General features: G+C 35.5%; 1 protein-coding gene across 6 annotated transcripts in view; it reads right to left on the bottom strand.

Moving 5' to 3' along the window:
- The window catches only part of LOC105384284 (unconventional myosin-XVIIIa), a 172,907-nt gene that overhangs the window by 50,735 nt on the left and 95,567 nt on the right, over positions 1-26,605 (bottom strand). For all 6 annotated transcript variants that reach the window (XM_048626289.1, XM_048626288.1, XM_048626290.1 and 3 more), the window contains 6 exons: positions 25,634-25,781; positions 25,306-25,406; positions 24,887-25,011; positions 24,315-24,490; positions 23,973-24,058; positions 23,545-23,680 (listed from right to left, as the gene is read on the bottom strand). In XM_048626289.1, the coding sequence (XP_048482246.1) occupies positions 23,545-23,680; positions 23,973-24,058; positions 24,315-24,490; positions 24,887-25,011; positions 25,306-25,406; positions 25,634-25,781 (772 nt within the window). The remainder of the gene's footprint in view (positions 1-23,544; positions 23,681-23,972; positions 24,059-24,314; positions 24,491-24,886; positions 25,012-25,305; positions 25,407-25,633; positions 25,782-26,605) is intronic.

Here is a 26,605-nt window from a genome sequence, read left to right as displayed (position 1 = left end):
GAAGCACAGGTGGAAGGAAATGTGAATAGGCTGTTTATCGTATTACCGGTTGATTTATGAAGTGGATTAGGTTTAAGCTAAAAATAAATAATGATAAAGAAGCTACATAGCTGCCAACGCTGATTACAACATGATCTTCACCAGGAAGGTTGAGGACAGCGATGGGCAGCTTAAAGCTTTTTTTTTACTTTTTGGTGCAAGCCACTCCTAGTGTGTGTAGCAACCAATTCAGCAAAAAACATTTATTTTTTATGCGTTTAAATACCACCCAATTTTAATTATTAATATGATCATAATTTATTTACATGTATACTTTTCAATGTTTATGACATGAATGAAAATGTCTGTCTTTAATATGAAGTTATATAGTTTCGTAAATAATAGCCTTATATTCAATGATTTCAAACTATGTCAACTATTCTCAAAATATTACAAAACAAAAAAAGTTAAATAGATAGAGTCATTGGTCAAAGGATTACACCGCATTTAATTCAAATGTTTCTCAATTTTCTGATGTCATTTATGGAATGCATAAAGAACATTTTTTTATTAGTGAACAACCCATCAGCCGGTTAATATCCTTTTACTGTTTTATGTAAAAATAATTATATAGAAAACGGTTTGAAAATATCACTACAAATGAATTTAATATAAATAAATATATACTTAAGTATGTGGCAGTACAAAATTACTTCATTTTTGAAGATGGCGTGGTTAAAACCTAATTTTAATCGTAATTCATAGCTCGCGAGGTATTTTTAAATGGTTTTCGGTTCAGGAAGATCAATGATAAATTTCTACTCTGAACACGTGTGTTACAAAACATCTTATAGGTGTTATAACATTATTGTTATGACTTAATTTTTATGATAAAATTATGTAAAGTGGATAAAAATGCAATATTAAGCAAAAAGGTGTCAACCAGTAGCAAAACGATCATAATATTACTAAATCGAGTGCGAAATTATGTTAATAAATAAATTATTATCACCATCACCTGTATTTGCTAATTATGTAAATTTTACTTCACATTGAGAAAAATATCAGCACTGCTTGTGCTCGTGTTCAAATTAAATACTTAATTTAATTTTGATTTTAAATAAGGTTTCATGTGTACCTATGCAGATCATATTAATATAATAATATACTTACTTAATTTACTTAGAGGTACTTAAATGATTTCGGGACTAGCCAAGAAGAAGAAAGTATTCAACGAAAATATGACATATCTATATTTAAAAGCAATTATAAGTATTTCATAGCAATGCAAATATTTTTTTTCTATAAAGCAAATTTTTTGTTTGGAGTTTGATCATTAATTCATGTAAAACGTAAACATGGACGCAGATTGTTCCTATAAAATTGTATGTTTAAAAAAAAGCGTTTTTGTTCGCTTGGGCTTTTGCCTGAGGTGGTTGGCACAAAGGCATTATTCAACCATAGTCCCAAACACTACAGAATACTAATTTCAACATGCAATTTACATATTAGCACTAAGCTCTCCTGCCCATAGACAAGTTAACAGTAGGAAGTGAGTGGGCAGCTCACTCTGCGCGACTATGATTTATGCCGTGCACGCCACATTTACAATACTTACCATTACTACAATTACGACTGAATTCGGAACTTAATTCCAAACGATAGAGTCCAATTCACATTGTTAAAACTAGAGAGCATGGCAAAAAGGGCGAAAGTAAAATGACTAGAAAGTCCTTTGGTTTAAAGGCGAGAATTGCTCGCACGCGGTCTGGATGCAAGTTTATTTTAGTAATAGGGAATAGTTATGCGCAGACGCAGTCGGTGCGTGGATTGAAGACAAATTAGTTTAGTAGAAAAGGACTTAAATGGAAAATGTATTGAGTGGCGTTTGCTAGAGAAATGTTTAGTACACTTTAACGGTATTTAGGAAGACTTACTAAGAAATACTGTTGTGAGCTCTTGAATGAAACATTTAGTGTTATTACACAGAAAATGTAGTAGTTACGTAGGCCTCTCAAAACATTGTTCCTTACTAAAATATGCTGCTTAGACATGTTTATTAATCATGTGTGTACATAAATATTCTAGTACCGATTTATTCGATCAAACAAAAAAAAATCATATATAATTATTACACCAATAACTGCTATCCTTGTATAAGTATGTACCTAAAGCAAACAGTCAACATAACAACATCAAACTATGCATTCAAATACACTGTAAGGAAAGTTACATAGTTTCTTCAATCATGCAAGTTTATGTACATATAAAATTATACATATATGTATATTTATGTTGTGCAGAGACGGACAGCCACGCCGGCAATATATCTGCTCGGTGACAGGTGCTCAATGATTTATGCGGGTTCGATTCCCGGCAGGGAAAGCTTGGAGATGGGAAGTAAGAGCCGTCAGCGGCGAATTGTTCGGTTGTCGAGGATTGCAACATTGATCGGATGTCTACAATATATCATTATGAAGCGCAGATGTTAAAATTACCTATGTAATTCGCAACCTTAGTAATAGTGCACAAAAAATCTATAGTTTGGAATTTGTATGCTAAACAGGGACAAAATCAACAATTGTAGAACATACATACTTACATATGCACTCATGACTATTTCCCGAAGGGGAAGTCAGAGGTGGCTCACAAGCGAGCCGCCTACTTTTCGCAGCACAAATGTGCTACTAACGGCGATATATAACCATATCGCCGTTGTAGAACATGGATCACAAAAATTTCAAACCTCTGATTTTTAAGTCGTGCCCCTATATAACTAACGGTTTTTTGTTATACTCGTTGTAGAAAATGCGTGTATAACTAATTAAAATTCATTATGTTCAACTTTTGATGCCTATAACACGCTATATTTGCATAGTTCTACAACTGCATACAGCTAATGAAAATACAGTAAACAACCTTAATTTCTTTATCAAAAAACCTGTAGACATTACCAGATAACCAGTCCTAGTTCTACTAATTATGTCCAATTAATTACGAATTACGAATCACAACCCTAACGAGTCTATTCCCATAGAAAAGTATTCCCAGCGCGTATTCAGTTGTAGCTCTCTGGAAACCTGTTGTCCTGGTCCCTTATATGAGACAAAGAACTAGCTTTGTGCCTAGACTGAAGGACTACTGGTCGACTTCAGGTTTTCATGTTGTCCTGGTGTGACCATGGCAGTGAGCCGTGAGAAAGGTAACGTTGTTGACAGTTTATCCACTTAAATAGATCATTATATTTCTGCAGTATTTTAAACTTAATGCGAAGGCTGCGAAGTCGGATAGGGATCCGTCGTTGTGTTTCCAATATCGAAATAACCATCATAGTTTTTTTTCGAAAATATTCAAATGATTATGACAATAATAACACAGATAAACACATCATTATAGACTGTTTACGCTATGTTTGCACCTTTGCAAAACTGTATGGCAGTTTTAATTTGCTTATTAAATTTTGTCTTGTGGGTTAGTTTACGTACCTACAACTAGCCTCCAAGATACTGTACTTTGGTTTGGAATCAAACATGTACATCATTGTAGCACAAGCTATTAACAAGTAACTAAAGGGTTCTAATAATAACTGTAAGGGCAATTCTGGCCAGTTAACGGAGAGCCGTTTATCCTGGGCTATTCGGTCGGTGGTTATAACGCGGCTTTACTCTCTGCATGCACTCAAGTTACACAACTGTATAGACGACCGAATGGCGTAGTGGTTAGTGACCCTGACTACTGAGCCGAAGGTCCCGGGTTCGATTCCCGGCTGGGGCAGATATTTGTTTAAAGACAGATATTTGTACTCGGGTCTTGGGTGTTGATATTTATATTTAGTATCTATTTATCTATGTATTTGTGTAGATATATCAGCTGTCCGACACCCATAACACAGGTTCTGCCTAGCTTGGGGTCGGATGGCCGTGTGTGAGATGTCCCCACATATTTATTTATTTATTTATTTATTTATGTACAGGTAAAGGTGCGTTTATAAATAAGATATTAGTAAGTCATAATTAGTCTAAGCAAATTGCCTGTTGTACTTTGCTTATGCACAGATATTGAGTCTATGATAATATGCTATGCCTTAAAACTCAGGCGTATTGCAGATGTGTAAATCGTTGCTATTCGCTATTCGTAGTACATTTTTATAAAACCCTTTACTTACTTTACAGAGGTACACACACTACACACATGTCATAATAATACAGACTTAAGGGTTACCCTCTTATGGGAGTTACTGGTGGGTCCTTGACAGATATAGTTTTTTTAAACTAAACTTAGTTTTTATAATAAATTAGTTGGTATAAAAAAATAATTGTACCTTATGAATTGAGGAAACAAAAGTTTACAAATATTGTTAGTAAGAATTCAAATATCTTAGAGAGCTTAAGATCTAGACAATGATGTCAAATCTCGTGAGAGTTTAAACATAAGTAGTTTTCTTTTACAATGCGCCTAGGGGTGCCACTTATCCTTACAGTATTTTTTTTTTTTAATAATATGTGGGGACATCTAACACACGGCCATCCGACCCCAAGCTAGGCAGAACCTGTGTTATGGGTGTCGGACAGCTGATATATCTACACAAATACATAGATAGATAGATACTAAATATAAATATCAACACCCAAGACCTGAGTACAAATATCTGTCTTTAAACAAATATCTGCCCCAGCCGGGAATCGAACCCGGGACCTTCGGCATAGCAGTCAGGGCCACTAACCACTACGCCATTCGACCGTCTATTCTTTCTTAATATATATTTTTATTTTTACTCGAACTAAGTAAACAATATACGACGGTAATAAATATTATAATGTGACATCGCTATTTAGTTCGGAAGTTACGAGTCCGTCCGAACAGTGTTATGATTGTAATTATTTCCTCAATATCTTCATTAGCATTTGACAGAATGTTTATTGCTCCATAAATTGTGACGATGTCGCCAATATATCACTTTGTGGTACAAAATAAAGGTGTGATGTAATTAAATATTTATTCTAATATCCCTTTTTATGAATTTTGTTAGCGTTATAGTGGCGTCTACATTCATTTTCTGTGTAACTATTACTAATGTATCATAGCTTTCCATGACGAATATTCGAACAAAATTTTGGATATGAAACAAATGGCGCCCTTATCCCTATTTGATTTGAAGGCATATCTTATCCAGGCAACCTTACGCTATAAATACCTACATAACTGTGTGGTACGGTCAGGTGCAGAGAAACCTGACCCCCCTCTCATAGTAACAATTCTTCTGAGGGGGGTCAGGTTTCTCTGCCCCTTACCTAAGCTAAAATGTTTATTTATTGTACCTACTTCCTGCTATTTTCCCACTTCCAAATAAGTAATTATAAAACCTGCCGAAGTTTTAAGAAGTAGTTTAGAAATATTATACTGAAATGCTTGTGACAACCCTATCATACGTAAAGGAGTGGTCACACCAAGAGAGAGGAAATACCATCCTGATTATACTCGGACTTTCCCAGTGAAACCCACCATGTTTATAGCAGTTTACACTTTTAAATACATGAATAAGCCCCTGTTCCACAATGTCTGGTTAGTGGCTACCTGTGAGATAAAATACATGCTGTCACTTTCTGTTATTATTTTTTTGACAGTGACAGCATGTATTTTATCTCACAGGTAGCTACTAACCAGACATTGTGGAACAAGGCCTAAGTATACAAATCGAGACTACACAGAATTCTTCTTAGCATGTCAGTAACATTTGTCAGATTCATATAAGTTACGTCAAGTTTGGTAAGGGCCGATTTTTCAGACAGATAAAAATTATCTGAGGAATAATTCTGATGCTGTCGCGATTTAATGTTTGTATTAGACAGTGAAAGCTACAATTTTATTCCTCAGATAACACTTATCTGACTATTGAAAAATCAGCCCTAAATCAACGATGGTGCTTAAGGATTGTAGATTGTGCGGTGGCGGTTCGGTAGCTGGACTATAAGTTTTCGACGTCCAGCCGTTTTCCCGTGAAAGAAAAGATAAAAACAAACATCGCAACATCCTTTCTAGCAAACTTTCGCGATTATAATATAGGTAGGAGGATTAGCTCCATATTTTTGATATCCAACACTTTTGTCACAAAGTCATAACTGCCGGCTCTTGCATCCTACAAATCATATTGGAGACTTAGGATGCCATAATAGGTGCTAGGAGTCATAAATATAAGGGCAATTTCACTTTATCTCCCGCCCACTCGTGTTGAACGCGTTTGAAGTAGTTTTAAGAGAACGCATTTGTTAACTAGGTCTTCCGGTTTTGAGATGGCGGTCAGGAAGTTCTCTATAATATAGCTTCAACTTATTTTATCTTCAGTGTAATATTTAGTTAGTTATATGTTTGTTACGTACGGTTCTCTGAAAGGATAAATTGTTCTAAGGGCTGATTTTTCAATAGCCAGATAAAAGTTATCTGGGGAATAATTCAGATGCAGTCTGATTAAAAAAATCTTAATGCAATTTATCATAAGCCCATAATCGTTCACTGGGTATTATAATGATGTATTATAGAGCTTTTCCAAGTATAGCTCCACAACACTCTGCCTTTAGTCTCCATCCACAATATCCCACTAGTTTTTTAAGTAAATAAATACCGCTGAACTTAACATAAAAAAACAAAAACCTAGCTTTACAATTTATAAACTAACACGAAACGAACGCTGTGAAGAAGTTCAAAACTATGCGAACCTTTTTAAACAACCTCATAAACCAGCCAGCACAAGATCGGCATAAAATATGAAGCATTCTTTTTTCAAAAATCATTTTTAATTTTCCAGCACTAGCGATGCAGACGACAGCTGATGCGCGTCTGTGGGTGATACGAGGTGAATGGCACCGGCTCGGCAGACGTGGCGGGGAGACGTTTATACAGCGTGCTCTTAAAGATAGAGTGGATATACGACCGATTTAAGAAGCATTTTCCTGGACTGCTTACGTCGTTCGTTCACTTACGTTCTTCCCGATATTAGAGTAAAATCTGGCCAGTATCCTACTGTTTAGTTAAGTTTTAATAATAATTTCCCAATACCGACCATACACATTATAATAATAATTTAAAAAAATAAAAACCGACTTCAAAAAACCACTAAAATGTAAGTAATAATTTAAGGTTTACACAAATTATATGTGACAGTACAAATATACCTAAGCAGGAACTGTTCTTTTTTGATGTTGGTGCAGTGACAAAGTAATCTGAAGAAATATGGCACCAACTTCAAAAAAGAACAGTTCCTGCTTAGGTATATTTGTACTGTCACATATAATTTGTGTAAACCTTAAATTATTACTTACATTTTAGTGGTTTTTTGAAGTCGGTTTTTTATTTTTTTTAATTATTATTTTATTTTATAGTTTTTAGTTTATTTGCAATAATTTTTAATCAAAAGTAAGATGCAAATGATACCAAAAAGTTCTACTAATCAATACGAATCATTCAAGCCTAAACACGAGGTAGTTGCTATATACCGTTGAGGAGTTCCCTTGACTGCCTTCCGTTTCCATCATCAGATCAGCTCAAGGTCACCATCATATTTTTTTTGTTATAAGAACTATATTTACGTTCTTAATTTCATTAGAATCGGTTAATATGTGTCCAAAATGGAAATTCATACCCTGTTTTTACCCCTTTACCCACCCTTAGGGGTGAGATAAAATTCTGAAAAAAAAATGGGACCACCTGGAAGCTCAACCCAATACAACAAAAAAAGAATTTTCAAAATCGGTTCATAAACGGCGGAGTTATCGGTGAACATACATAAAAAAAAAATATATCCCGACGAATTGAGAACCTCCTCCTTTTTTTGAAGTCGGTTAAAAATAACATTCAGTACTGTTAGGGCTTCATCATTTTTTTAAATAAAAAGTACCTAATTATATCTGAATTGAAAATGACGTCAAGATAACCATAAAATCCGAGCATTCCCTACCCTTATTTACAATTCAGAACGCAGAAAAAAAAAAGCGCAACATACGTCCCGCTCATGTGGCGGCCTCGGACTCCATGGAGTCGCTGGCTCGGCTGAGGCTCCTCCTGCGGCCCAGCAGCACCCAGAGTAGGAACAGCGCTGCGGCGGCGTAGTGCAGCCACTCCGGTACCGACATGTCCACTGGGGCCGTCGTGCATCTAGAAACGGGGCTGGTTAGCTGGCTGGCAGGGCGCGCGCTGCCGCCTGTTACGTGTGGCTGGTGCGTGGAATGCAAAAGATTGGTTGCGTTGCTTGGTACTTACTGGACGATAGTTTAAGTTGTTGTTTTTAGATTATTTTGTGTCTCTTCGTTGTTGTTGAAGGCCTACAATATTCACTCACTGTACATTAAATGTGTCACGAATCTACTCTACTAGCCTACCTATGTTTTGTGTATAGTTATGATATTTAGTTATGTTTGATATAAAAAATAAGAGTATATTTAAATACATTAGCACATACCTAAACTAAATACCTAGTTAATACTAGAGAATGATAATAATTTAATCGAATATAACTTAAACGCCTTTATTTTTATCTTCTCCAGACCCATCTCTTTAACTTTGCCGCATTATACTGCGTAGTTTAAATTAACATCAGCCTATATACGTCCAACGATCGACAAGTGGGAGGGGTACAGTACACGAATGGTAGAAAATACAGTAAAAACTAGCTCTTATGCCCTACTGATTAACAGCGGTGTAGCCCAGTGAGTGTTAAGTTTGTGGCTGGCAGTACTACCATTCACCGGCCAGTCAGCTGTTACGTCAAGTCATAACATGGTCATAACATCACTCCGGTGCGAGCTTCCGGAGTGGGTAGATGTGCGGAAGAGATCGACAGCGAGCGGGTACTCGGTCACGTAATAAACGGGAGTATTGAAGGGCTTTATGCGTAAGTACGGCGATACGGCCCGCGACCTATCACGTGAGAGAAAAGCGGCCCCCGATTGATTACCCCTTCGGGGATTAGAGTCGGGAGCAATGGGAGCATATTAGTATGTATAACTAAGTAAAGTGACCTCAGCTTAAAATATATATTTATTGTGAAAAGGTTTGCTTAGTATCCACTCCCCATCCCATGCCGATGTGCATGCGCGATTTAAAAAGCAATAATATGTAAAAGAGGTAGAACTTTGTTACACTTACAGCATGTAAACATTGTTATGTAGGACAGGGACCTCTACCTAACTCTATATTCTACAACACCAGAGTCCGCGTTGTTCTATGATTCTACATAATTACATAAAGTATTTGAAAGTAAGTTCAATAATTATGTCCTGGAAAATATAATATAACTAAAAAGCAAGGTATTTTAGGTACTACCTACGTAAGTATTTAGTACACTGCTGATTGCTATGCTTATTCGATATTAGTCTAGATTCTAAACGCTTCTAGTAACGAGGTAAAATTCGATAATTTATGTCCTAATATGGTACTTTTCCAATCTGTCACGATAATCGCCTACAACTTGACATAGACCTCAAACCTATAGACTACGCCTAGTGCCTACCCCACTGACTTACTAGTACTTAAATAGAGATACTCAACTGGAATTTTGACAATGAACCTGCTTTCGAAAGGTTTACTGATAAAATTCCACAAAGTACGTTTATTTTTCAGTACACTATTTTTACTGCCTCATGTACGATGGCCCATGACCGTGTTATAGTTATGATGCCACAACAACAAATTTAATGTTTTCTAATTTGTAAAGAAAACATGATGAATATTGGACAGTTATCTAAATTACCGACTGTGCGTATACCTACGAATTTATGACGGAAAAATATGGGTTTCAAACAGTAATTTTGTTAAGTTTTGGACGGAAAATGATGATAACCGTCAATTATTCATTATAAAAAAATATAACGCTATTGTTTTGGCAGTAAATTAATAAAATGTTGAGAATTAACATTATTACGGTGAAACTACAGGTATCTTTGCAATTCCTTGTTATTCATTTTTTATTTTATTTTTCTATCCATGGGCTTTACAAAATACTTAACTTTAAACCAGAAACCAAACCAAAATCCACACTTACTTTTTTAAATAATAAATGCCAATTTCACATCTGAACATTCTATAATTTATTAACTGAGCTTTGTTTAAAGGTACTTACTGAATACGGTTCGAGAGTAGTGCAAATTTAGAGCAAAAAGCGGGTGGCTCACTTGCGAGTCACCTCTGACTACCCCTTTGGAGATTTCAGTCGTGAACATAATGTACACATATGAGCGAAATCTATGAGATGTTAGTTAAGGCCTTAAAGCTTAGATTTTATTATTTAATCTAAGCCTTAAGGTATCCATTTCCCTGGCCTCACTTTCTTCGCTGGCCCTCGGTGAACTTGTGATTTATCGGCGGACAAGGAAATGAGCTGGTCTCGGCATACTTTAGGTTATTTGCATCTAAATTGCACTTCTGACTTTTACTTTCATATTTGTGGATAGCTCATTTCTCCCTAAGTAGATTCCAGTTAACAAGTTACATGTGAAGTACGAGATATTATGTATATGTGCGATGTATATTACCTCTATTATTAGGGTTTCCGTAACCACAATTTATATAGAGTCTTCACGTTACGAGAGTAAGTTTAATACTATTACTAAATTATGATTTTTAAACATGCATATTTTAAGCCTTATCCTTATGGTGTCGTTGTGAAAGGATTTGCAAGACAGTCGCTGACTGTCCAGGGTGAGCCAAACGTATAGCAGGAGCAGATGACAGAGCATAGTAAAGGAAAAATTAAATAAGTACCTACAAAAGTTTTGTAGAAACTGTATTTCAAATATTTTCTATTCTTTGAACAGGCTGCCTGTCCACTAAAGCGGAGCAGTATGCGGGGCTATAATCGTCCAATGGAAATGCATAAGCGGTATTTTTATGCAATTTCATTTGTCGATTATACCTAGCACACCGCTCTGCTAGCCCGCTCCTCTCGGGTGGACAGGCAGCCAAAGAATAGATATACATACTTAATGAAAAAACCTTTGATGAATGAAAAGACCTTCTTTCAATGTATCTTTTAAAACTGTAATAATATGTATGCTGTTGGTGTATCTACGTATAATAAATAAATAAATAAAAAATAAAGTAAAAAACAATGGTCCATCAATAATCGTGATTATTCTGGCCCGTTTATCAACAAGTTTGCGTCTTTGAGAATAGTCATTAGTTAAAACCTCGATGGTTATCTGCGAAGTGGGAGATTGATAACCGTTACATACGTACCTAATGTTAGAGATACGTTTAAATAGTGATAGATCGGGCGTTTATAATAATGTAGGTACAGTCGATATAAATTTTACTTCGATAATTTTTCAACTTTTTAAACAATAATTGTCGCCGCACACGGGCCACCGGCCACAGCCACAAACGCCGCCACAAGAAGCTTTTGTGACCGTGTGCGGCGTGTCCATATCAAATGTAAGAAAATTACAGGAAATATGCCAGTGGCGGCGTTTTGTGGTTGTGGCCGGTGGCCCGTGTGCAGGAGCCCTAAATACAAAATAAAATATATTTACTGGACTCTACCACACATTAAACATGAGTTATCTACTAAACTCTACCAATAACTCGATTCCTTGTTTACCTACGTATTTCTGGTTTGCATAGATTCCGTCCCAGAGAGTTTAATTCAATTTGTCGAGCTTTCGCCCAATATTTGAATTCGACAAGTGCCTGTGAGTAGATGTGACCATGACCAGTGTGACAACGTGGTTTTATTGGTGAAGTAAAATAACGACGATGATCGAATGGCGTAGTGGTTAATGGCTGTTGTGCCGAACGAAGGTCCCGGAATCGATCTCTGACCGGGGCAGATATAAATTTGTAAACAAAAAATATTTTGTAAGTACTAGATGCACAGGTTTCTATGTTTTCCTTCGCCATAAATTTCATTTGAATAAATGCTTTGGTTATTCACGGAGTATTAAAATGAGTGGTGCGTGTATTAAAGTATTAAATTTGCATGTTATAGAAAATTATACACGATAATTTTTGTAATAAGCCCAATTTAATGCCGTTAGGTGATTATCGTATAAACTTTTATTTTGAGAATGCAACCTACATAGGATAAAAATATGTTTAAGTTATAGCTGTTATGGTATTGGTACACTAAAAATTATTTACGATTACGTCCAATATTGTGTACTTAATTAACTTATTTTACATACATTAAAGTAGAATATGCTTTACTGTAAAAGAAAAACAATAAAATGTAACAAAACTATGCCGTTGTGACAAAACAGAATTGAATTCGATTGAATTACATTAATTAAGTATGAGTCAGATTGTTATTTTAGTTTGATTTATTTGGGAAACAAACAGCTTAGAATAATGGTAAGTACCTAATTAATATAAAGATAACTTATCCAAAAAAGTTTCATCGGTTTAAAAATTAACATTCAACGTGAGAAAATATATTAATTTATTGACAAATTAATACTATAATATTTCCTTTATAATCATTTGAAAAGTACCTAAGGATGAAAATTGGCGGCGCTGCTGTCAAAATCCATATAAATTTTGTAATTTAAAAGATGCGCGACTGCAGCGCCGCAGCAGCGCTGCAGCCGCGCGACACTTAGCGACTAATTTGAAGGCGCCCTAATTCATTTTAGAATTGTCAAAAGTAGTCAAAACCTTAAAGCCTCGTATTCACTAGGCGACAAATTGTCGCAGAACCTGTCTAGGCACATGTCGTCTAGGTGTCGCCGCGACGTCGCGCTCTGTTCTGCGACGTCGCACGCGACTATACAGAGACATCTACGTGTCGCAGAACAGGTTCCGTGTTTTGGCTCGCGAGACAGAACTTCCTGCGACATCAGTCTAGCGCATAGAGTATATTTTTTTTTATAGGTCTAGCGACCGCTGTTGCAGAGTGTGGACGCGTGCGCGACTTCTGTATCACGACATGTTACCAAAATGTTCTGAGAACACGCACCGTAGATGTTCTGTAACAGTCTCAGAACTTGTGCCCTAGTGAATTCGAGGCTTTAATTACTTCAATAAAAAATCGACGCTATGAGTGTTTCCGTAAATGTCATTTATTGCTAGGAAAAATATAGTTTAACAGCGTTAAAATTAGAATTTCCACCTTTAGAATAGCTTCCACTTTAATAATAAAATCATTATGTTTATCAGTTATATAAAAAATTTATGCCGCACAGTGCAGTCATCATAAAGACCAATCCATTATATTTTCAAGCATTTTCTTTTCTTTACAACGTTTTTATTCTCATCTAAACTGTTTCCATCTATCACAATGATGATCGGTTACAAGTACATAATAAATTGTGTGACTCTCACCTTTATATAGGGTGTTAGATATATACAGCAAAATATTTCTCCATGACTTACAAAACAAATGAACGCGATGTCTAAAAGCATTGTTTTATCGAAAATGTTCTTATTCGTATTATATTATCAGAATGATACCAAATACCTATCGCCTTTTAGTACCCTTTTTTGAAACACTCTGTATACTAGTCCAAGATCACGATCGAAAGCCGTCGCATCGTGTATCACCATTCTGGTGTAAACACCTTTTTTGTCACAAAATATCTAGCTAGTTATAGAGGTAGTCTCAAGACCAGTATGGAGTTTTATCTGTGTATACCGAACATCATCCCTAAAAAAATATAAAGTAATATAATAGGATCAATTTAAGAGCAAATTCATGAAAAGTCAAATATCTATAAATATGAGTGTGCATAATAATATCATAACCATAGTACAACTACAAACTATAGACTTAGTATATATTACATACTATATATATATATATTATATACTAAGTCTATGGTACAAACAGTGAAGTGAACATAGCTTCTTTACAAGCGCACATTGTTGTTGTTTTATCAAATCGATATCATTAGACATTCAAACATAACATGAAAACCACCATGGTGATCATAGAACCTGCGTGGTCTCATTACATAGCATACACTGGTCAATCTGGTCAAGGATGTGCCAAAGAGGGTAGGCTCGCCCCTGGCAAAGCCCCTCTGCCTACCCCGCTAGGGAGCAATGATAATAACTTTAATGTTGTGAATGACATGGGCAACATTAAGGCTGGCCTACTACTGTCCAGCAGAGCGGAGCTGGGTAGCTTGCTTGAGCAGAGTTTTTATGCAATTTCATTGGTCGATTTTTTTAAATCATGTAACTTAATCTAATTATATTAGATCTAGGTCATAAATGTTAAAATCCACATCCACTTTATAAGCTAGTTTCAATGTTACTAGGACAGGGTTTCAATGTGTTTTTTTTATAAGTTGACCTTAGCATTCATTGTATTTGTAGTAAATATACCTATCGATACACAAGGAAATCAATAAAACATTAAAATAAGTTTACATTGTACATACGAGAATATTTAAATTGTTTTGTATTATTAGGTATGTGTGTACAATACAGGGTGGATGTTTGTACTGCTGCAATAAAGCTTTTCTTTCAGGATACAGTATTTTTGTTGTAATTTAGCACATAATAATATTTCATGGTTCCAATATAACAGATCTACGTAAGTGAGCTTCAAACTTTCCCATCCATGTAGGCATATCTTGAAAAATCGTTTTTCAGGAGAAACTCAGAGCTACCATTTGCTAAGATTGTGTGAACATTCTCAGTTTCTAAAGTTTCGTTGTTTTAATGTATGTCGTGAATCGTGAAATTGCGTAAATTGCGTAAGCGTGAAATCGTAATGTCACTTCAATTTGTTATTGTATTTTTGATCAAAAGATTGAGCGCATGCGCATAACGAAACAAGCTAGAGCGGACACCGCGAACCGGCCGTTTTATGATAGATAAGCATTACGCAAGTACCTACTACCTAGTACCTAGTAACGCAACCAAACTATGTTTAATGCAAGTGTATAGAGACGTATTACATAAACATTACTACACCAGCCACATGTAACAGTACAATTTGAGAAAAAATTAAAACAATTACTTTCTAGTGTAGCACTCATCCGCCAGATTCCTGCCGTTCTGTCGGGACAGATTCAGCGCGAACCTCACTCCGATGAAGGCTAGGATCACCAACATAGTCAGCTTGTCCCGAATCAAAACAAACAACAACAAAAACACAACACTATTTACACCAGTCCCACGTGTATAAACAGAAGACGTAAGAAAAAGGCGCGAAATTTGAAAAGCGAAGCGGTGCCGATAGTCTTTTGTTTTTCACGAACCGGTCGAAGTCCGATTGTCTTTTATTTTTCACGAACCGGTGTAAATCCCGTGAGGTGCGTCTGGAGTAGAAGGAGGAAGTCGGAAGCGCCACAGAGCGAAAGTGCGCGCGATTCGCTGGCGCAGCAATACGACACTGCGCGTGAGCAACAACAGAGTCCACCGTCGCCGCCACTGCCGCCGCCGCCGCCCGGCGCCCGCTCACGTAACTTGATAACCTTTTTCGCTAGCAAAGAGATCGAAAAAGTGCGCTGACCTTAGCGAATTATGCGTATCAACATGCGTGTATATGAGGTGGTTCACATTGATAGAGGACGAAAGGCTGTGAGGCTGTTTCTTCCTGCTGGTACTCGTAACAAGTTTAATCAATTTGTTGTAGCTACCAGTTCTGCTACAAGTTTACTGTTGGTTTTTATGACTGTGGAAAACTTTGGCTTTAGGTATTTATGTATTATAGGTAGGTTCTTAAGTACGTAGCTGGCATTTTAGAAGGTATTGCTCTACTTATGAAACACAAAAAATATGAGGATTCTAAATTTTACGATGAAATTATTAATCTAGAAGAATTTAAAAGGTACTTAATATTTTTTTTCTGTCTAACTGATTAACAGTTATATGATAATGATGCTCGTAGTGAAAACGGACTAATTAATCTAATTTAATTATACAAAAATATACTATAGTTACACCAAAATATAATGTTATCTACAGTGTTATATTTTGTTCACAGCTTTAATTAACCTTCTTTTCTATTTTATTTAAAACAAGTCATACAATTAACAAGTTAAACTTTAACTCCATTGTTTTTTACTTGTCAAGCTGTCAACTGTCAAATTAGACAGTAACGAGTGTGAAAAGCACATGTATACGGTACCTTTACTACTTTGAACCCACTTTGAGCCAGTTTGAAAAAAATTCGAAGAAAGTGGTTCCAGTTAAAATTTTACGTGATAAACTATGTCAATTGCTTGAAAAATTCTCGACGTCTCACACGCTTATTACCTTTTAACCGGATTTTAACCGAGTTAGGAGAAGTATTTGAGAGTAAAATAACAATAAGTGCTGAAGGCACTAATTAGCCATGGTAAAAAACTTTCCACTAAAAATAATTTATTCAAACCAAAACAAGACTTACACTTGGTTTGTTTTTCCCAAAACATATATTATCTGTATTTTGTGCTTTGTTAACGAGCAGGTAATATTTCCACCAACGTTTTTAGATAATATAAATGCAAAATGATCTACAAAATATGTACATATAAAGCCAACCTCACTTCCGGTTATACAGAGGCAAGGCTAAATATAATTTTTGCACAACCTTGGCAAAGGCAACGTTGAAGAAATTGACATTGATATTGAATGCAGCCATTGTATTGAATGCATTCAACTTAATTGTACTTCGCGTGCTTACGGTAATTAATTTGCAAAGCGTCCTTTATTTATTTATTATCCTCAATTTTACCTTACGACTATTGATGATGATTTTAACGTCCAAGTAAAAGGACACGGTAAACTTAAAATAAGTTATAGAAACCACTGATACAAATGGGATGATAGAAAATGTAGAACCATTTTCACGCAACATCATTGGGAGTGCACGATTACACGCTGATGATGATAATGATCATTATAATGGATCGATTTTGGCTTTTGTCACACAGAATTGGCTAAAACTAATGACATGCCGATTTTAAATTAGTGACTCGGAATAGTCGGAATGATTGTTCATCCGTCAATCAAATAAGAAAGTTACTGACCAGTCATTTAAATAGTCAATTTATAAATAACATAATAACTAATGTGATAATTAGCGGGTAAAATATTAGCGATTTTGAAGGCACCAATTTTAAATTTAAAACTGTTAAACGTAAATGTCATTCCAAAAATAAGATTTGACATTGCTAGAATTATGTGCTTTTATCGATTGGATCTAGAGCAAATACGACAAAGAGGCCCTGTTTCACAATGTCTGATTAGTGGTTAGTGGCTACCTGTGAGGTAAAATACATGCTGTCACTGTCAAAAAAATAATAACAGAGAGTGACAGCATGTATTTTATGTCACAGTTAGCCACTAACCAGACATTGTGAAACAAGGCCTAATTATATGGATTTAAATAATAGCAAAATGTTCAATTCAAACTATCTCGCTTTTACCTAAACATGTATAAAAGTGAAATATTTGTATAGAGGAAAGCTTTTATGGTCCCAACCAACTGGAGCGCATAAAATTCACAGCAGACACTTCCTAAGTCCATCGTAAATAGATAAAATGGTAAAATAATCTCTGCTAATACAAAATATAGTGAAATGAAAAGCGTCGTTTCGGGAAAGTTGGTTGTAAATAAACTTGAAGTGAATACAAGCGAAGTTAAAACTTTTATTTATGTATATTCTGACACATTATGATGTGACACTTCAATAATTAACTAACTACATAAATTATACAATATACATACAGGGGAAGAACATAAGAACCAGGGAATCAAGTACCAAGGTATCTGAATGTTTTTTTGATTGTTTTTAAAGCAATACAAATTGCACCCAAAATATTTAAGATAAAGGCCCGGGAATAGAAAAAATAAAAAATAAGGAAAACTATCCTATTGAATGTTAACCAAGGATAATGGATGAGGTATGTAGCCTATAAAATTTCATCCGTTATCAGTGAAAGACTAACAAACATCCATGGGTCCAAAAGTTCCAACTGCCAGTGACATATTTAATGTCGCTGGAACTTTTTCAAAGCTCGCGATTGTATTTCCGTGAATTTCACTCTGTTTTTTTTTATGCTTTAAGTTCGTTCAATGTAGTTTTTTTATTGGCTTCACCCACCACATGAAGAATCAATTATCTACACTTAACCTGCGCTGTCTAATTGTCTGTCCATCTGTCACGCCGGGCATCCATCTCAGTGTCGTGTTGTTCTCATATCCAATAACGGTAAAAGGTAGCCAGATGAAGTATATGTATGATACATCACTCATTCAGCGAGGGGTATACGTGTAGAGGTACACATACAGGTTGTAAATGACATGCTCCCGAAAACATATCCACATGATTTACTGGTCAAACTGGAGAACTTTTACCAAGAGACGTGCTGGTTTTTTTTATCTTCCTGTATAAAATTTGGTACTTAACTTTTCCAACCAAAGGTGTTAGTAATTGTTTTAAGCAAAAAGGCCTCTTTAATACAAATACAAATACAAATAGTTTATTTTTGTACTTTATCTTTGTACTGTTCTATTTTAAAATTTATCGTTTGTTTCTTGGTGCAAATAAAGTGCATTTGTATTGTGTAAGTATGCCTTGGCAGTCAGCAACTTAAGTGGCTAATGATTTCGGTAAGAAGATGAATAGGTATATTAGGTGTCTACCTAAGTACCTATAAGTATCCAATTCCAATACTAACGTAGAATTTATTATTTGAGACGCAAATATTTCGTAAAGGAATTATTTAGTGCCGGACGATATTTTGAGGTCAAATAACAATAAAACATAGCGATATTTTGTAGAAGTATAGGTATTTATAGTAAAGGATTTATTTATTTGAATGTGCGGTTAAATTTAGCACTAACGACCGATTTATAACCCTGTCCTATAAACGATTGGTCAATAAAATACTTCACGAAAACTCCATAACAAACCACAACAATACATTTAATAGAAATATAGTTACCGCATCGTTTAATTCAAGGTTACCTTACCAATAAGAAACTAAAATAATACTAGTTCTATAATAAAAAAAATAGATAGAATAGAACGTACTGCACTAAATACTCATTTTAATCTCAAACCGTCTTAACACCCCTTTATATATATAGAACGCTCAAAATATCATAGATTTTTTATGTTTTTCAGTTTATGGTCGTTATCCATATTTCACCAACAGATCAAATCTGATGAGGTTAATTACGTTTTATACTTTCCAAACGTGCGTGTATATTTCATTTATAAATCTGTATTAATTTAAAACAGAGAGATAACGGTCAGAAAAAAACCAGTTTGTCCGGTCCATAACATTCAAGGACCGACATTGGGCTACTTTGCACCACATTTGCATATTTCGATCGTAAAAGAAAGTTATAGTTTGCACAATCGTATATTGTGTGTTTTAAAATCGAATTATAATATACAAATAGTCATGATCATGATAGATTCGTTTATATTGTTATGATTATATCCAAGTATGAAGTCTATTCTTATTTCTCACATACTAAATTGATAAGTGCAAAATGTCAAGTGAAAAAAATTGGGATGGCAGGATTTATTTAATTTGCAAAATTGACTGAGATAAAAAATAGTTAAACTGCGCATAAAGAAAGAAAAAAAGGATTTATTTTATTGCAAATATTTAATTAAATAAGCATGCACAAAGATATTAACTTAATTAACTTTAACCTTCAAAAGTTATTGCACTTCCTAATGACTGAAACTGGAAAATTAGGCTTTGTAAAATAATTTTGAATACCTACTTAGCAAAAAATTACCTGCATAATATTATTATTTATTTATTTTATTTTATAATAGTGGGGTCACTAACAACAATGTATTACTTGTATAATGTATACTAAAGTAAATTTTGACGAGGTGCAAGAATGTCAAAATTTGTATGTCAGTGTTGAAAACCGTAGCAAGCAGATTTTTGAAAAATTATCTAAGTGCAAAATGCAAGTACGAATTTGCAATTGGTTAGTGCTAGAAATCAATAGACAAACCTATTCTTAACTACATAACCAAACGAAATTAAAAACTGATTACTTTTAAATTTTAAATGACGCCTAGAACCGCTCACTCGGTCAAAAGGAAAAATATTAGATAATACTGTGGCCAGTTAATCTCGGGAGTCATTGTGCTGAGTGTAGTACGTGCCTACATTCCAGCTGTTATTCAACATTACTGAACGCTAACTTTCATCGTTGCATAACGCGCTCACTGTGTCATTTCCGAACTGTGCCGAGTCATAGACAAGGCGTCTCTTTGTGTTCCGTTTTGGAGTATTATGTCGTCGGACTACGAAAGTGGCACGCATGGGTGCTCTATTCTATAGCTCATCTTTACAAAGGCAGAACCTATGTTTCAAAACTACATCTCTTCGTAACTTTATTTTTCTATATCTGTGTGGTGGTCTGGAAGAGATACTTTTAGTTTTAACTATATTCTGTTCTATGTGAATTCGCAACCATTCTTCTCCGAATTTCTTCTTTATCTTTAACCAATAGGAAGACACTAAAGGTACCTGCATCTCTTCCTGTGCTACAATGTAACGTTTTACTCTATCGAGATAACATTCGCAGTTGCGTAAGTACTTTCACCGGGTTGTTACGGTCTGGCTGGTTGCTACCGTACTGAGGTGGACTTTGTCGCTATTAGTTTAATTGGTTTAGGTAGTGGTCCCTATGTTCACGGAAATATTTATTTTAGTTCTTACATACACACCCTTGACGAAAAAGAGGTATTTTTGTGTATCTGTATGTGGTAGCGGTAGCTTTTTTGAACCGATTTTTGATATATTTCTATAGGTAATGTTACCCCGAGTGCTCTTAGACAGATTTAATCTAAATTGGCCTAGCCGTTTAAAAGTTGTGCTACTTTTATTATATGCTGATAAAATACTTCATTACATTATTTACGAGCCTCTAATACTATCGAACTACTTACTAAGCATATTGCATTTAAACTAAATTCGAGAATATACTATGAGATATAATTCACCAAGTATATGACACTATGACTGCTGAAAGGCCAAAGACCTAGTATGTTGAATAAATGAATTTCATTGATTCAGATGATGTGTTCGATTAGAATACAATGAACACATTATTAACACAAATGTAACTATTTTAAATTAAAAAATAAATGTATTTGTAGATAACCCAGATACTCTTTTGTTTTGGTCTATGTTAAAAATTCATCACTTAACTAGGTAAGGAGTGGGTTTATAAGTAAGTAACTTTGTAGAAGAAACTTAGAAAATGAGAAGATTTTTTTATATTACAAAAATAAAATTATTACATAATTTACATATACTCGTTACTCAAATACTCAACCTCCTTTTACAACATAAATTTACAAGGTGCAAGACAACTATCTCAAACTAACTAACCATTAACAAAGCAATATTAACAAACAAAGAGATCTAGGCATCGACAGCTGATAACAAACTTGATGACTAAATTACTAAACGTTTACAATGTAGGTATCTAGCGCGAGTCTAGGTTTCATTTAATAGATACCTATCGTGAACGAAATATTAGTCGAACATAATTTGAATTTAAATTGTTACACTCTTGTCTTTTTATTTCTACTGGTTTTATTATAATATAAATAGGTACTTATTTATTAGTTTAACAAGACTTCATTATAGATTTTTAGGTTTGTCGGTTTCAGTTTTAGAAGACCATCATTATTTATAACTATGATGTACGTACGATGAAGTAGTTGTTTTTACATATTCATTTTTTACTCTAGTCAATAAACAACGGTAAAAAGAAGTATTAATATGGTAATGAGCCCTCCAAATACTTAGTTTAAGGTACGCAACTTTCTCTTAAACGCTTTAAACAGAGGCATCAATAAAAATAAATAAAGTCATAATCACCGTATTAAAAATCAAAGTGTGAATAGATTGATTAATTTCATTTCATGCGATGCAATATAGATAACGCTTGGTAGGAAGTGGATGTAATGTTGTTACTCATCTAAACTAGAGTAAGCCATTCATTTATTGGCACCATTTGGCCACTCTATAGATTGTAGGAACTACACTCACTGTAGACAAAAACAAGTGGTATGTGTATGGGTATGTAGGTACTTTTAACAAGAAGTTCTCATTTTGATTTGGTTCGTGCGTAAATAAACAGAGAATCAATCATTTTTTTTTATTTTTCACCCACTCTGGTAAGGAATTGAGTTTGTATTGATCACGTATCGTTTAAATTGTTTATTAATGCACCTACATAGAGCCCACAAAAACGATATAAGTAATAAGTTGGCAAGACATTTTCGTTTAAAATCTTTTAACAAGTTATTTAGCTTGTATGCATTTTTAAATGGTAAAAAAAGAGAGTATGAAAGTTAAAGATAGCGGTTCGTAATAATGTAGTACCTAGTTAGTTAATATTTTGTTTATCACTTATAAAACTTGTTAGGTACTTAGTTTAAATAAACAATTTACTTAATAATTATGGCATTCACTGCACAATTAATTTAAAAAAATATAGTAAGTATTGTAATTTAATTGGATACTAAACTATAGATGTAACCAATGATTAGGTTAACAGTGAACATTCCTATTTTTAGACGCACATCATAATAATCAGGAATCCTATATACCTATTTGAGGTAACCGTTGTTCAAGGTCAAGGAACAAAATAAATAAAACGAATTAATACATACATATTTTAAAACTTCGAAGGTGAGACCAATGCCCTGCATACAACAATCCAGTTTGCAGTCTTGAAGTCAAGGTGACCTCTCAGAATAATTAAAAGATTTCCATACATCGTATCCAGTACGGATTCGATCCGCGTGGGGAGTGCAAGTTTTTAATCGTTTCGAGTAGTGGCGGGTAAATGCGCATTTGTCGCCACCTAGCGGTAAATACGCTGCACTAGCTCCGCGCCATAGAAAATTCAGTCTATTTTTGACTATTTGATCGATTTAAAAACCTACACTTGGCCACATTATACACAAGAACACGATTCGGTATTTTAAATCTGCAGACTTTAATTTCTCTGTAGACGAGCAGAATTATTGCATAAATTCATAGCTTATTAATATTATGTTTAGTAAATTAGCATTGATAAAGCTTTTTGGATTCATACTTTTAAATCCACAACTAATAAGTGCAACATATGCAGCTAAAGATTTTCGCCAGCAATAGTTGCTACGTTCCACCGGAGTATTAAAAGCCATATATTGGCTATATTGTACACGCCTAGGATTTAACGATGGAAAATGAAGTTTTTCTGCAAATGGCATCTCAATAAACCTATTAAACTTATTATAAAAAATCCCATCTGCATCTCTGAAAACACATATAAAACTGCCGCCTTTATGGTTTGTCTAACTGCAATTGCTTGTAGATAGCTGAAAATAAGATCACTGGAAAAATACACAGAGTCGACAACGCTAACTTTGCAACAGAAATATTGGGGTTTATTTGTCAGAGCAAGAGAACCATCGACAAGTGAAACCTCCGATTATTGATTTGTGTTTAACTTTCAAACAAGAAACAAGTGCCATTACTATTATTTTTATTATGTTTATTAGGGCAACCTTCCTTGTTTGGCCACCAGTTAAAGAAACTAATCCCATATTTTACCTATCAAAAAGTTATCAATCTCTCTCAAGTGTTACATATAGAGTCACTGACCTGAGTGAGTCCCAGTCGGTAGCTGGTCACGTCCAGGTCTAGAGACAGCAGCATGTCGTCCACCACCTGCCTCTCAGACAGCGCCGGGGCGGGGCCTTCGGGTGACTCGTCTTCGGAGTGCGCTAGGAGGCGGTACCTGGGTATGGAAAGAAGTAGAATTACCTACATGCAAATTCATAATGTGGAAATTATTGTTGCTGGTTTTTGACTGTGATTTAAAATCGTATCTATAATAGTGACATACTGTCGCAATAGCTATCCTAAACCACGTTGTAAGTGAGCGGAATGTTGTAAGTATGTTAAAATAATAAGTCACCAAGAGAGCATGAATTTATAATTCATGACTACAAACATTACACTCAAGGTTCGAAAAACTATTTTATTCAATCTAAACTCAGGAGGGGTAAAACGGCTGTATGATAGTTTACCTTCTAGCGAATTCAGATAGCGGCATGTGTTCAGGGAAGCCCTGTTTGTACAGCCTCGCCGCATCCAGGAGTTGGAAACCACGGAACTGCAAATAAAAATGATATTAAAATCTCACGAAAATTATCTTACAAAAGGTACCTATTTAGTATCAACAAAGACAAATTTCTCTGTTCATGAGTAATCATTTCATAAATTTAAAGCTTTATTAGCATCCAAACTATAAAAATCATGTGTTGCAAGTGAGTGCAATATATGCGCCTAAAGATTTTCACCATCCATAGTCCCCATTCCACTTTTAGGCCGCAGCAGTAGCGACATCTATGTCACACTCGGTGAATTACCTGAGACCTTAGAAGCGGCATGTTTATCGAGTCACTGCCATCTGTCGGGTGGTTGGTCAACAAGCAGCACACAAACTGCACGCCGCCGGCCCCGCACCGTCGGAGGGTGTCCACTATACCGTCCGCTACGAATTTAGCTTGCAGTGCCGTTGAACGACGCTTCATGCCGGCTGTGCCTGGAATAGAGTAGGAGTTGTTACTGAAATGTAAGTAAGTTCATACGAGTGAGGTGACATACAAAAATTTGAACAGTGGTAAAAATTATTTTTTCGTTGAAAAACAACAAATGACAATTAAAATATGGGATTTACAGCTGTCATAGGGTTCATGCTATATTTTACAAATTATACGACCTGTAAACAGTAGAGGAGGCTACTATTGGCTGGTGCAAAGTACCAGAGCTACATAGAGCTACATAGTTACGAGAAGTCAGTGTTCTTTGTATAGATGAGGCTCGCCGCACCGTCCCTGGGTCGCGGCCCGTTCACACTCAAAAGGCAAAATTGAGTGTCCTGCTTTACTAAGTCTTTAGACCTATTGGCTGATGCAAAGTACCAGGGCTACATAATTACCAGAAGTCAACGTCCGTCGTATGGACGAGGCTCGTCGCAGCGTGCCGGCATCGCCCACGGCCGCAGACCAGGCGCCCACGCCGCACGCGCCGCGCGCCCATGATGATAGGTGGGTTATCTCTTCACTGGAAATAATAGGTGAGGTTAGGAGGGTGAATTTGGAGTGAAGGAACGCAGCTTGCGACGAATAAATAGGTGTATTTGTATTGAAATTCTAGTAACAAATAAATCTAGTACAGATTATTCAGGTATTGAAGACGGCGTGTATTTAATATGGTGTAAACTGACCTAATGATTGCGTATGCTAGTCACCATTACGATTGACAAGGCGCGCTCTTACAAATTGAGTGTGAAATGTGATAAAATAATTTATTAAAAACGTTTAGGTTTAGTGATTATGTGAGAGTATTTGTGCTTACTTTTGGCTTTCTTGCAGTAATGTGATAGCTTTCTTAGTGACTGGGTTCTCTCGACTGGCCTTCAACCAGCCTGTGACGTCATACAGCACTGGATTCGTACCCTAAAACAAATATAACGAAAATTAAGTAAATAAATAAATGCATCCCACACACACGTCCATCCGACCGCAAACTAGGCAGAACCTGTAATATGGGTATCGGACAGCTGATGTATCCACGCAGATACACAGATAGATACATAATACCCGTGTAGAAATATGAGTATTTTAGCAAATACCTGCCCCGGCCGGGAATCGACCGTGAGTCACTCGGTCAGTCAATCACTCACCTGCAGATGCTGGAGTATGAACTGCGTCTGATGAGGCGCCTTCTTGATGAGGTGGTGCGTGGGCCGCGGCGCCGCGTAGTGCGCCAGCGCCCGCTCTAGGAACGAGTCGTCGGAGGCGCCCGGGTACATGGACTCTTCGTCTAGGAGCCTGTGGGAGAGACGGTAATGTAAGTAAGAGGGAATGTCTTTAAAAAAGTGGAGAGGAAGGTTTCAGAGATATTGGGTTTATGAAAAAATTGCGATGACTGACAGAAAAATTGTGTCAATAAAGGCATAGACGTGAAATCTAAAATCAGTAGATAAAATAGGTGCTCTCTTCTTGGGCAACATATAGGGTTGGGATGGCAGCCACAATTTTGCGGATTAATGAATGGAGTAAGATGATAGAGGTTGTTGGCACATGAAATACTGATACATCTCTATTCAAATCGATATTTAAGTGTCTACGTTGTAAAGACATTTAAAACGTACAGATTTTCATAATGCCATACAACACACTTACACATTCTTGTCATTATGTTTTGGCAGACTCTGACAATGCACAGGTTTCATGTCAACACTTGCATAAATAGTACCATGCTCTAAGTTTTTATTGAAAACTGAAATGTAAATGTTACGGATTATGTCTGAAAATCCCATTTAGCCCTTTTTACTTTGTGTATTTTTATTGACTCTTATAATTTCATTTATCACTACATTTGAACACTCTCTAATAATAGAAAATGTAAATACACGGACTGTCACAGATAAACTAACTAAAATGTGTGTCATTTTAAACATGTGTATTTTTATCTCCCATGCATCACTGAAGGCTACAGTATATTTGCCCATTGAATACGTTTACAGATAAGGCTTTTAACAAGATATTTTAAATAGGCTACTGGTGTTAATAATGACGTTCAACCCAATTATTTTTTTAAGAAAAGAATGTCTGAATGCCTAATACGCCATCACCATTTCACCTTGAATAAT

Source organism: Plutella xylostella, chromosome 16 (assembly GCF_932276165.1).
Source record: "Plutella xylostella chromosome 16, ilPluXylo3.1, whole genome shotgun sequence".
NCBI lineage: Eukaryota > Metazoa > Arthropoda > Insecta > Lepidoptera > Plutellidae > Plutella > Plutella xylostella.
This window is presented reverse-complemented; position numbering and strand designations above follow the sequence as displayed.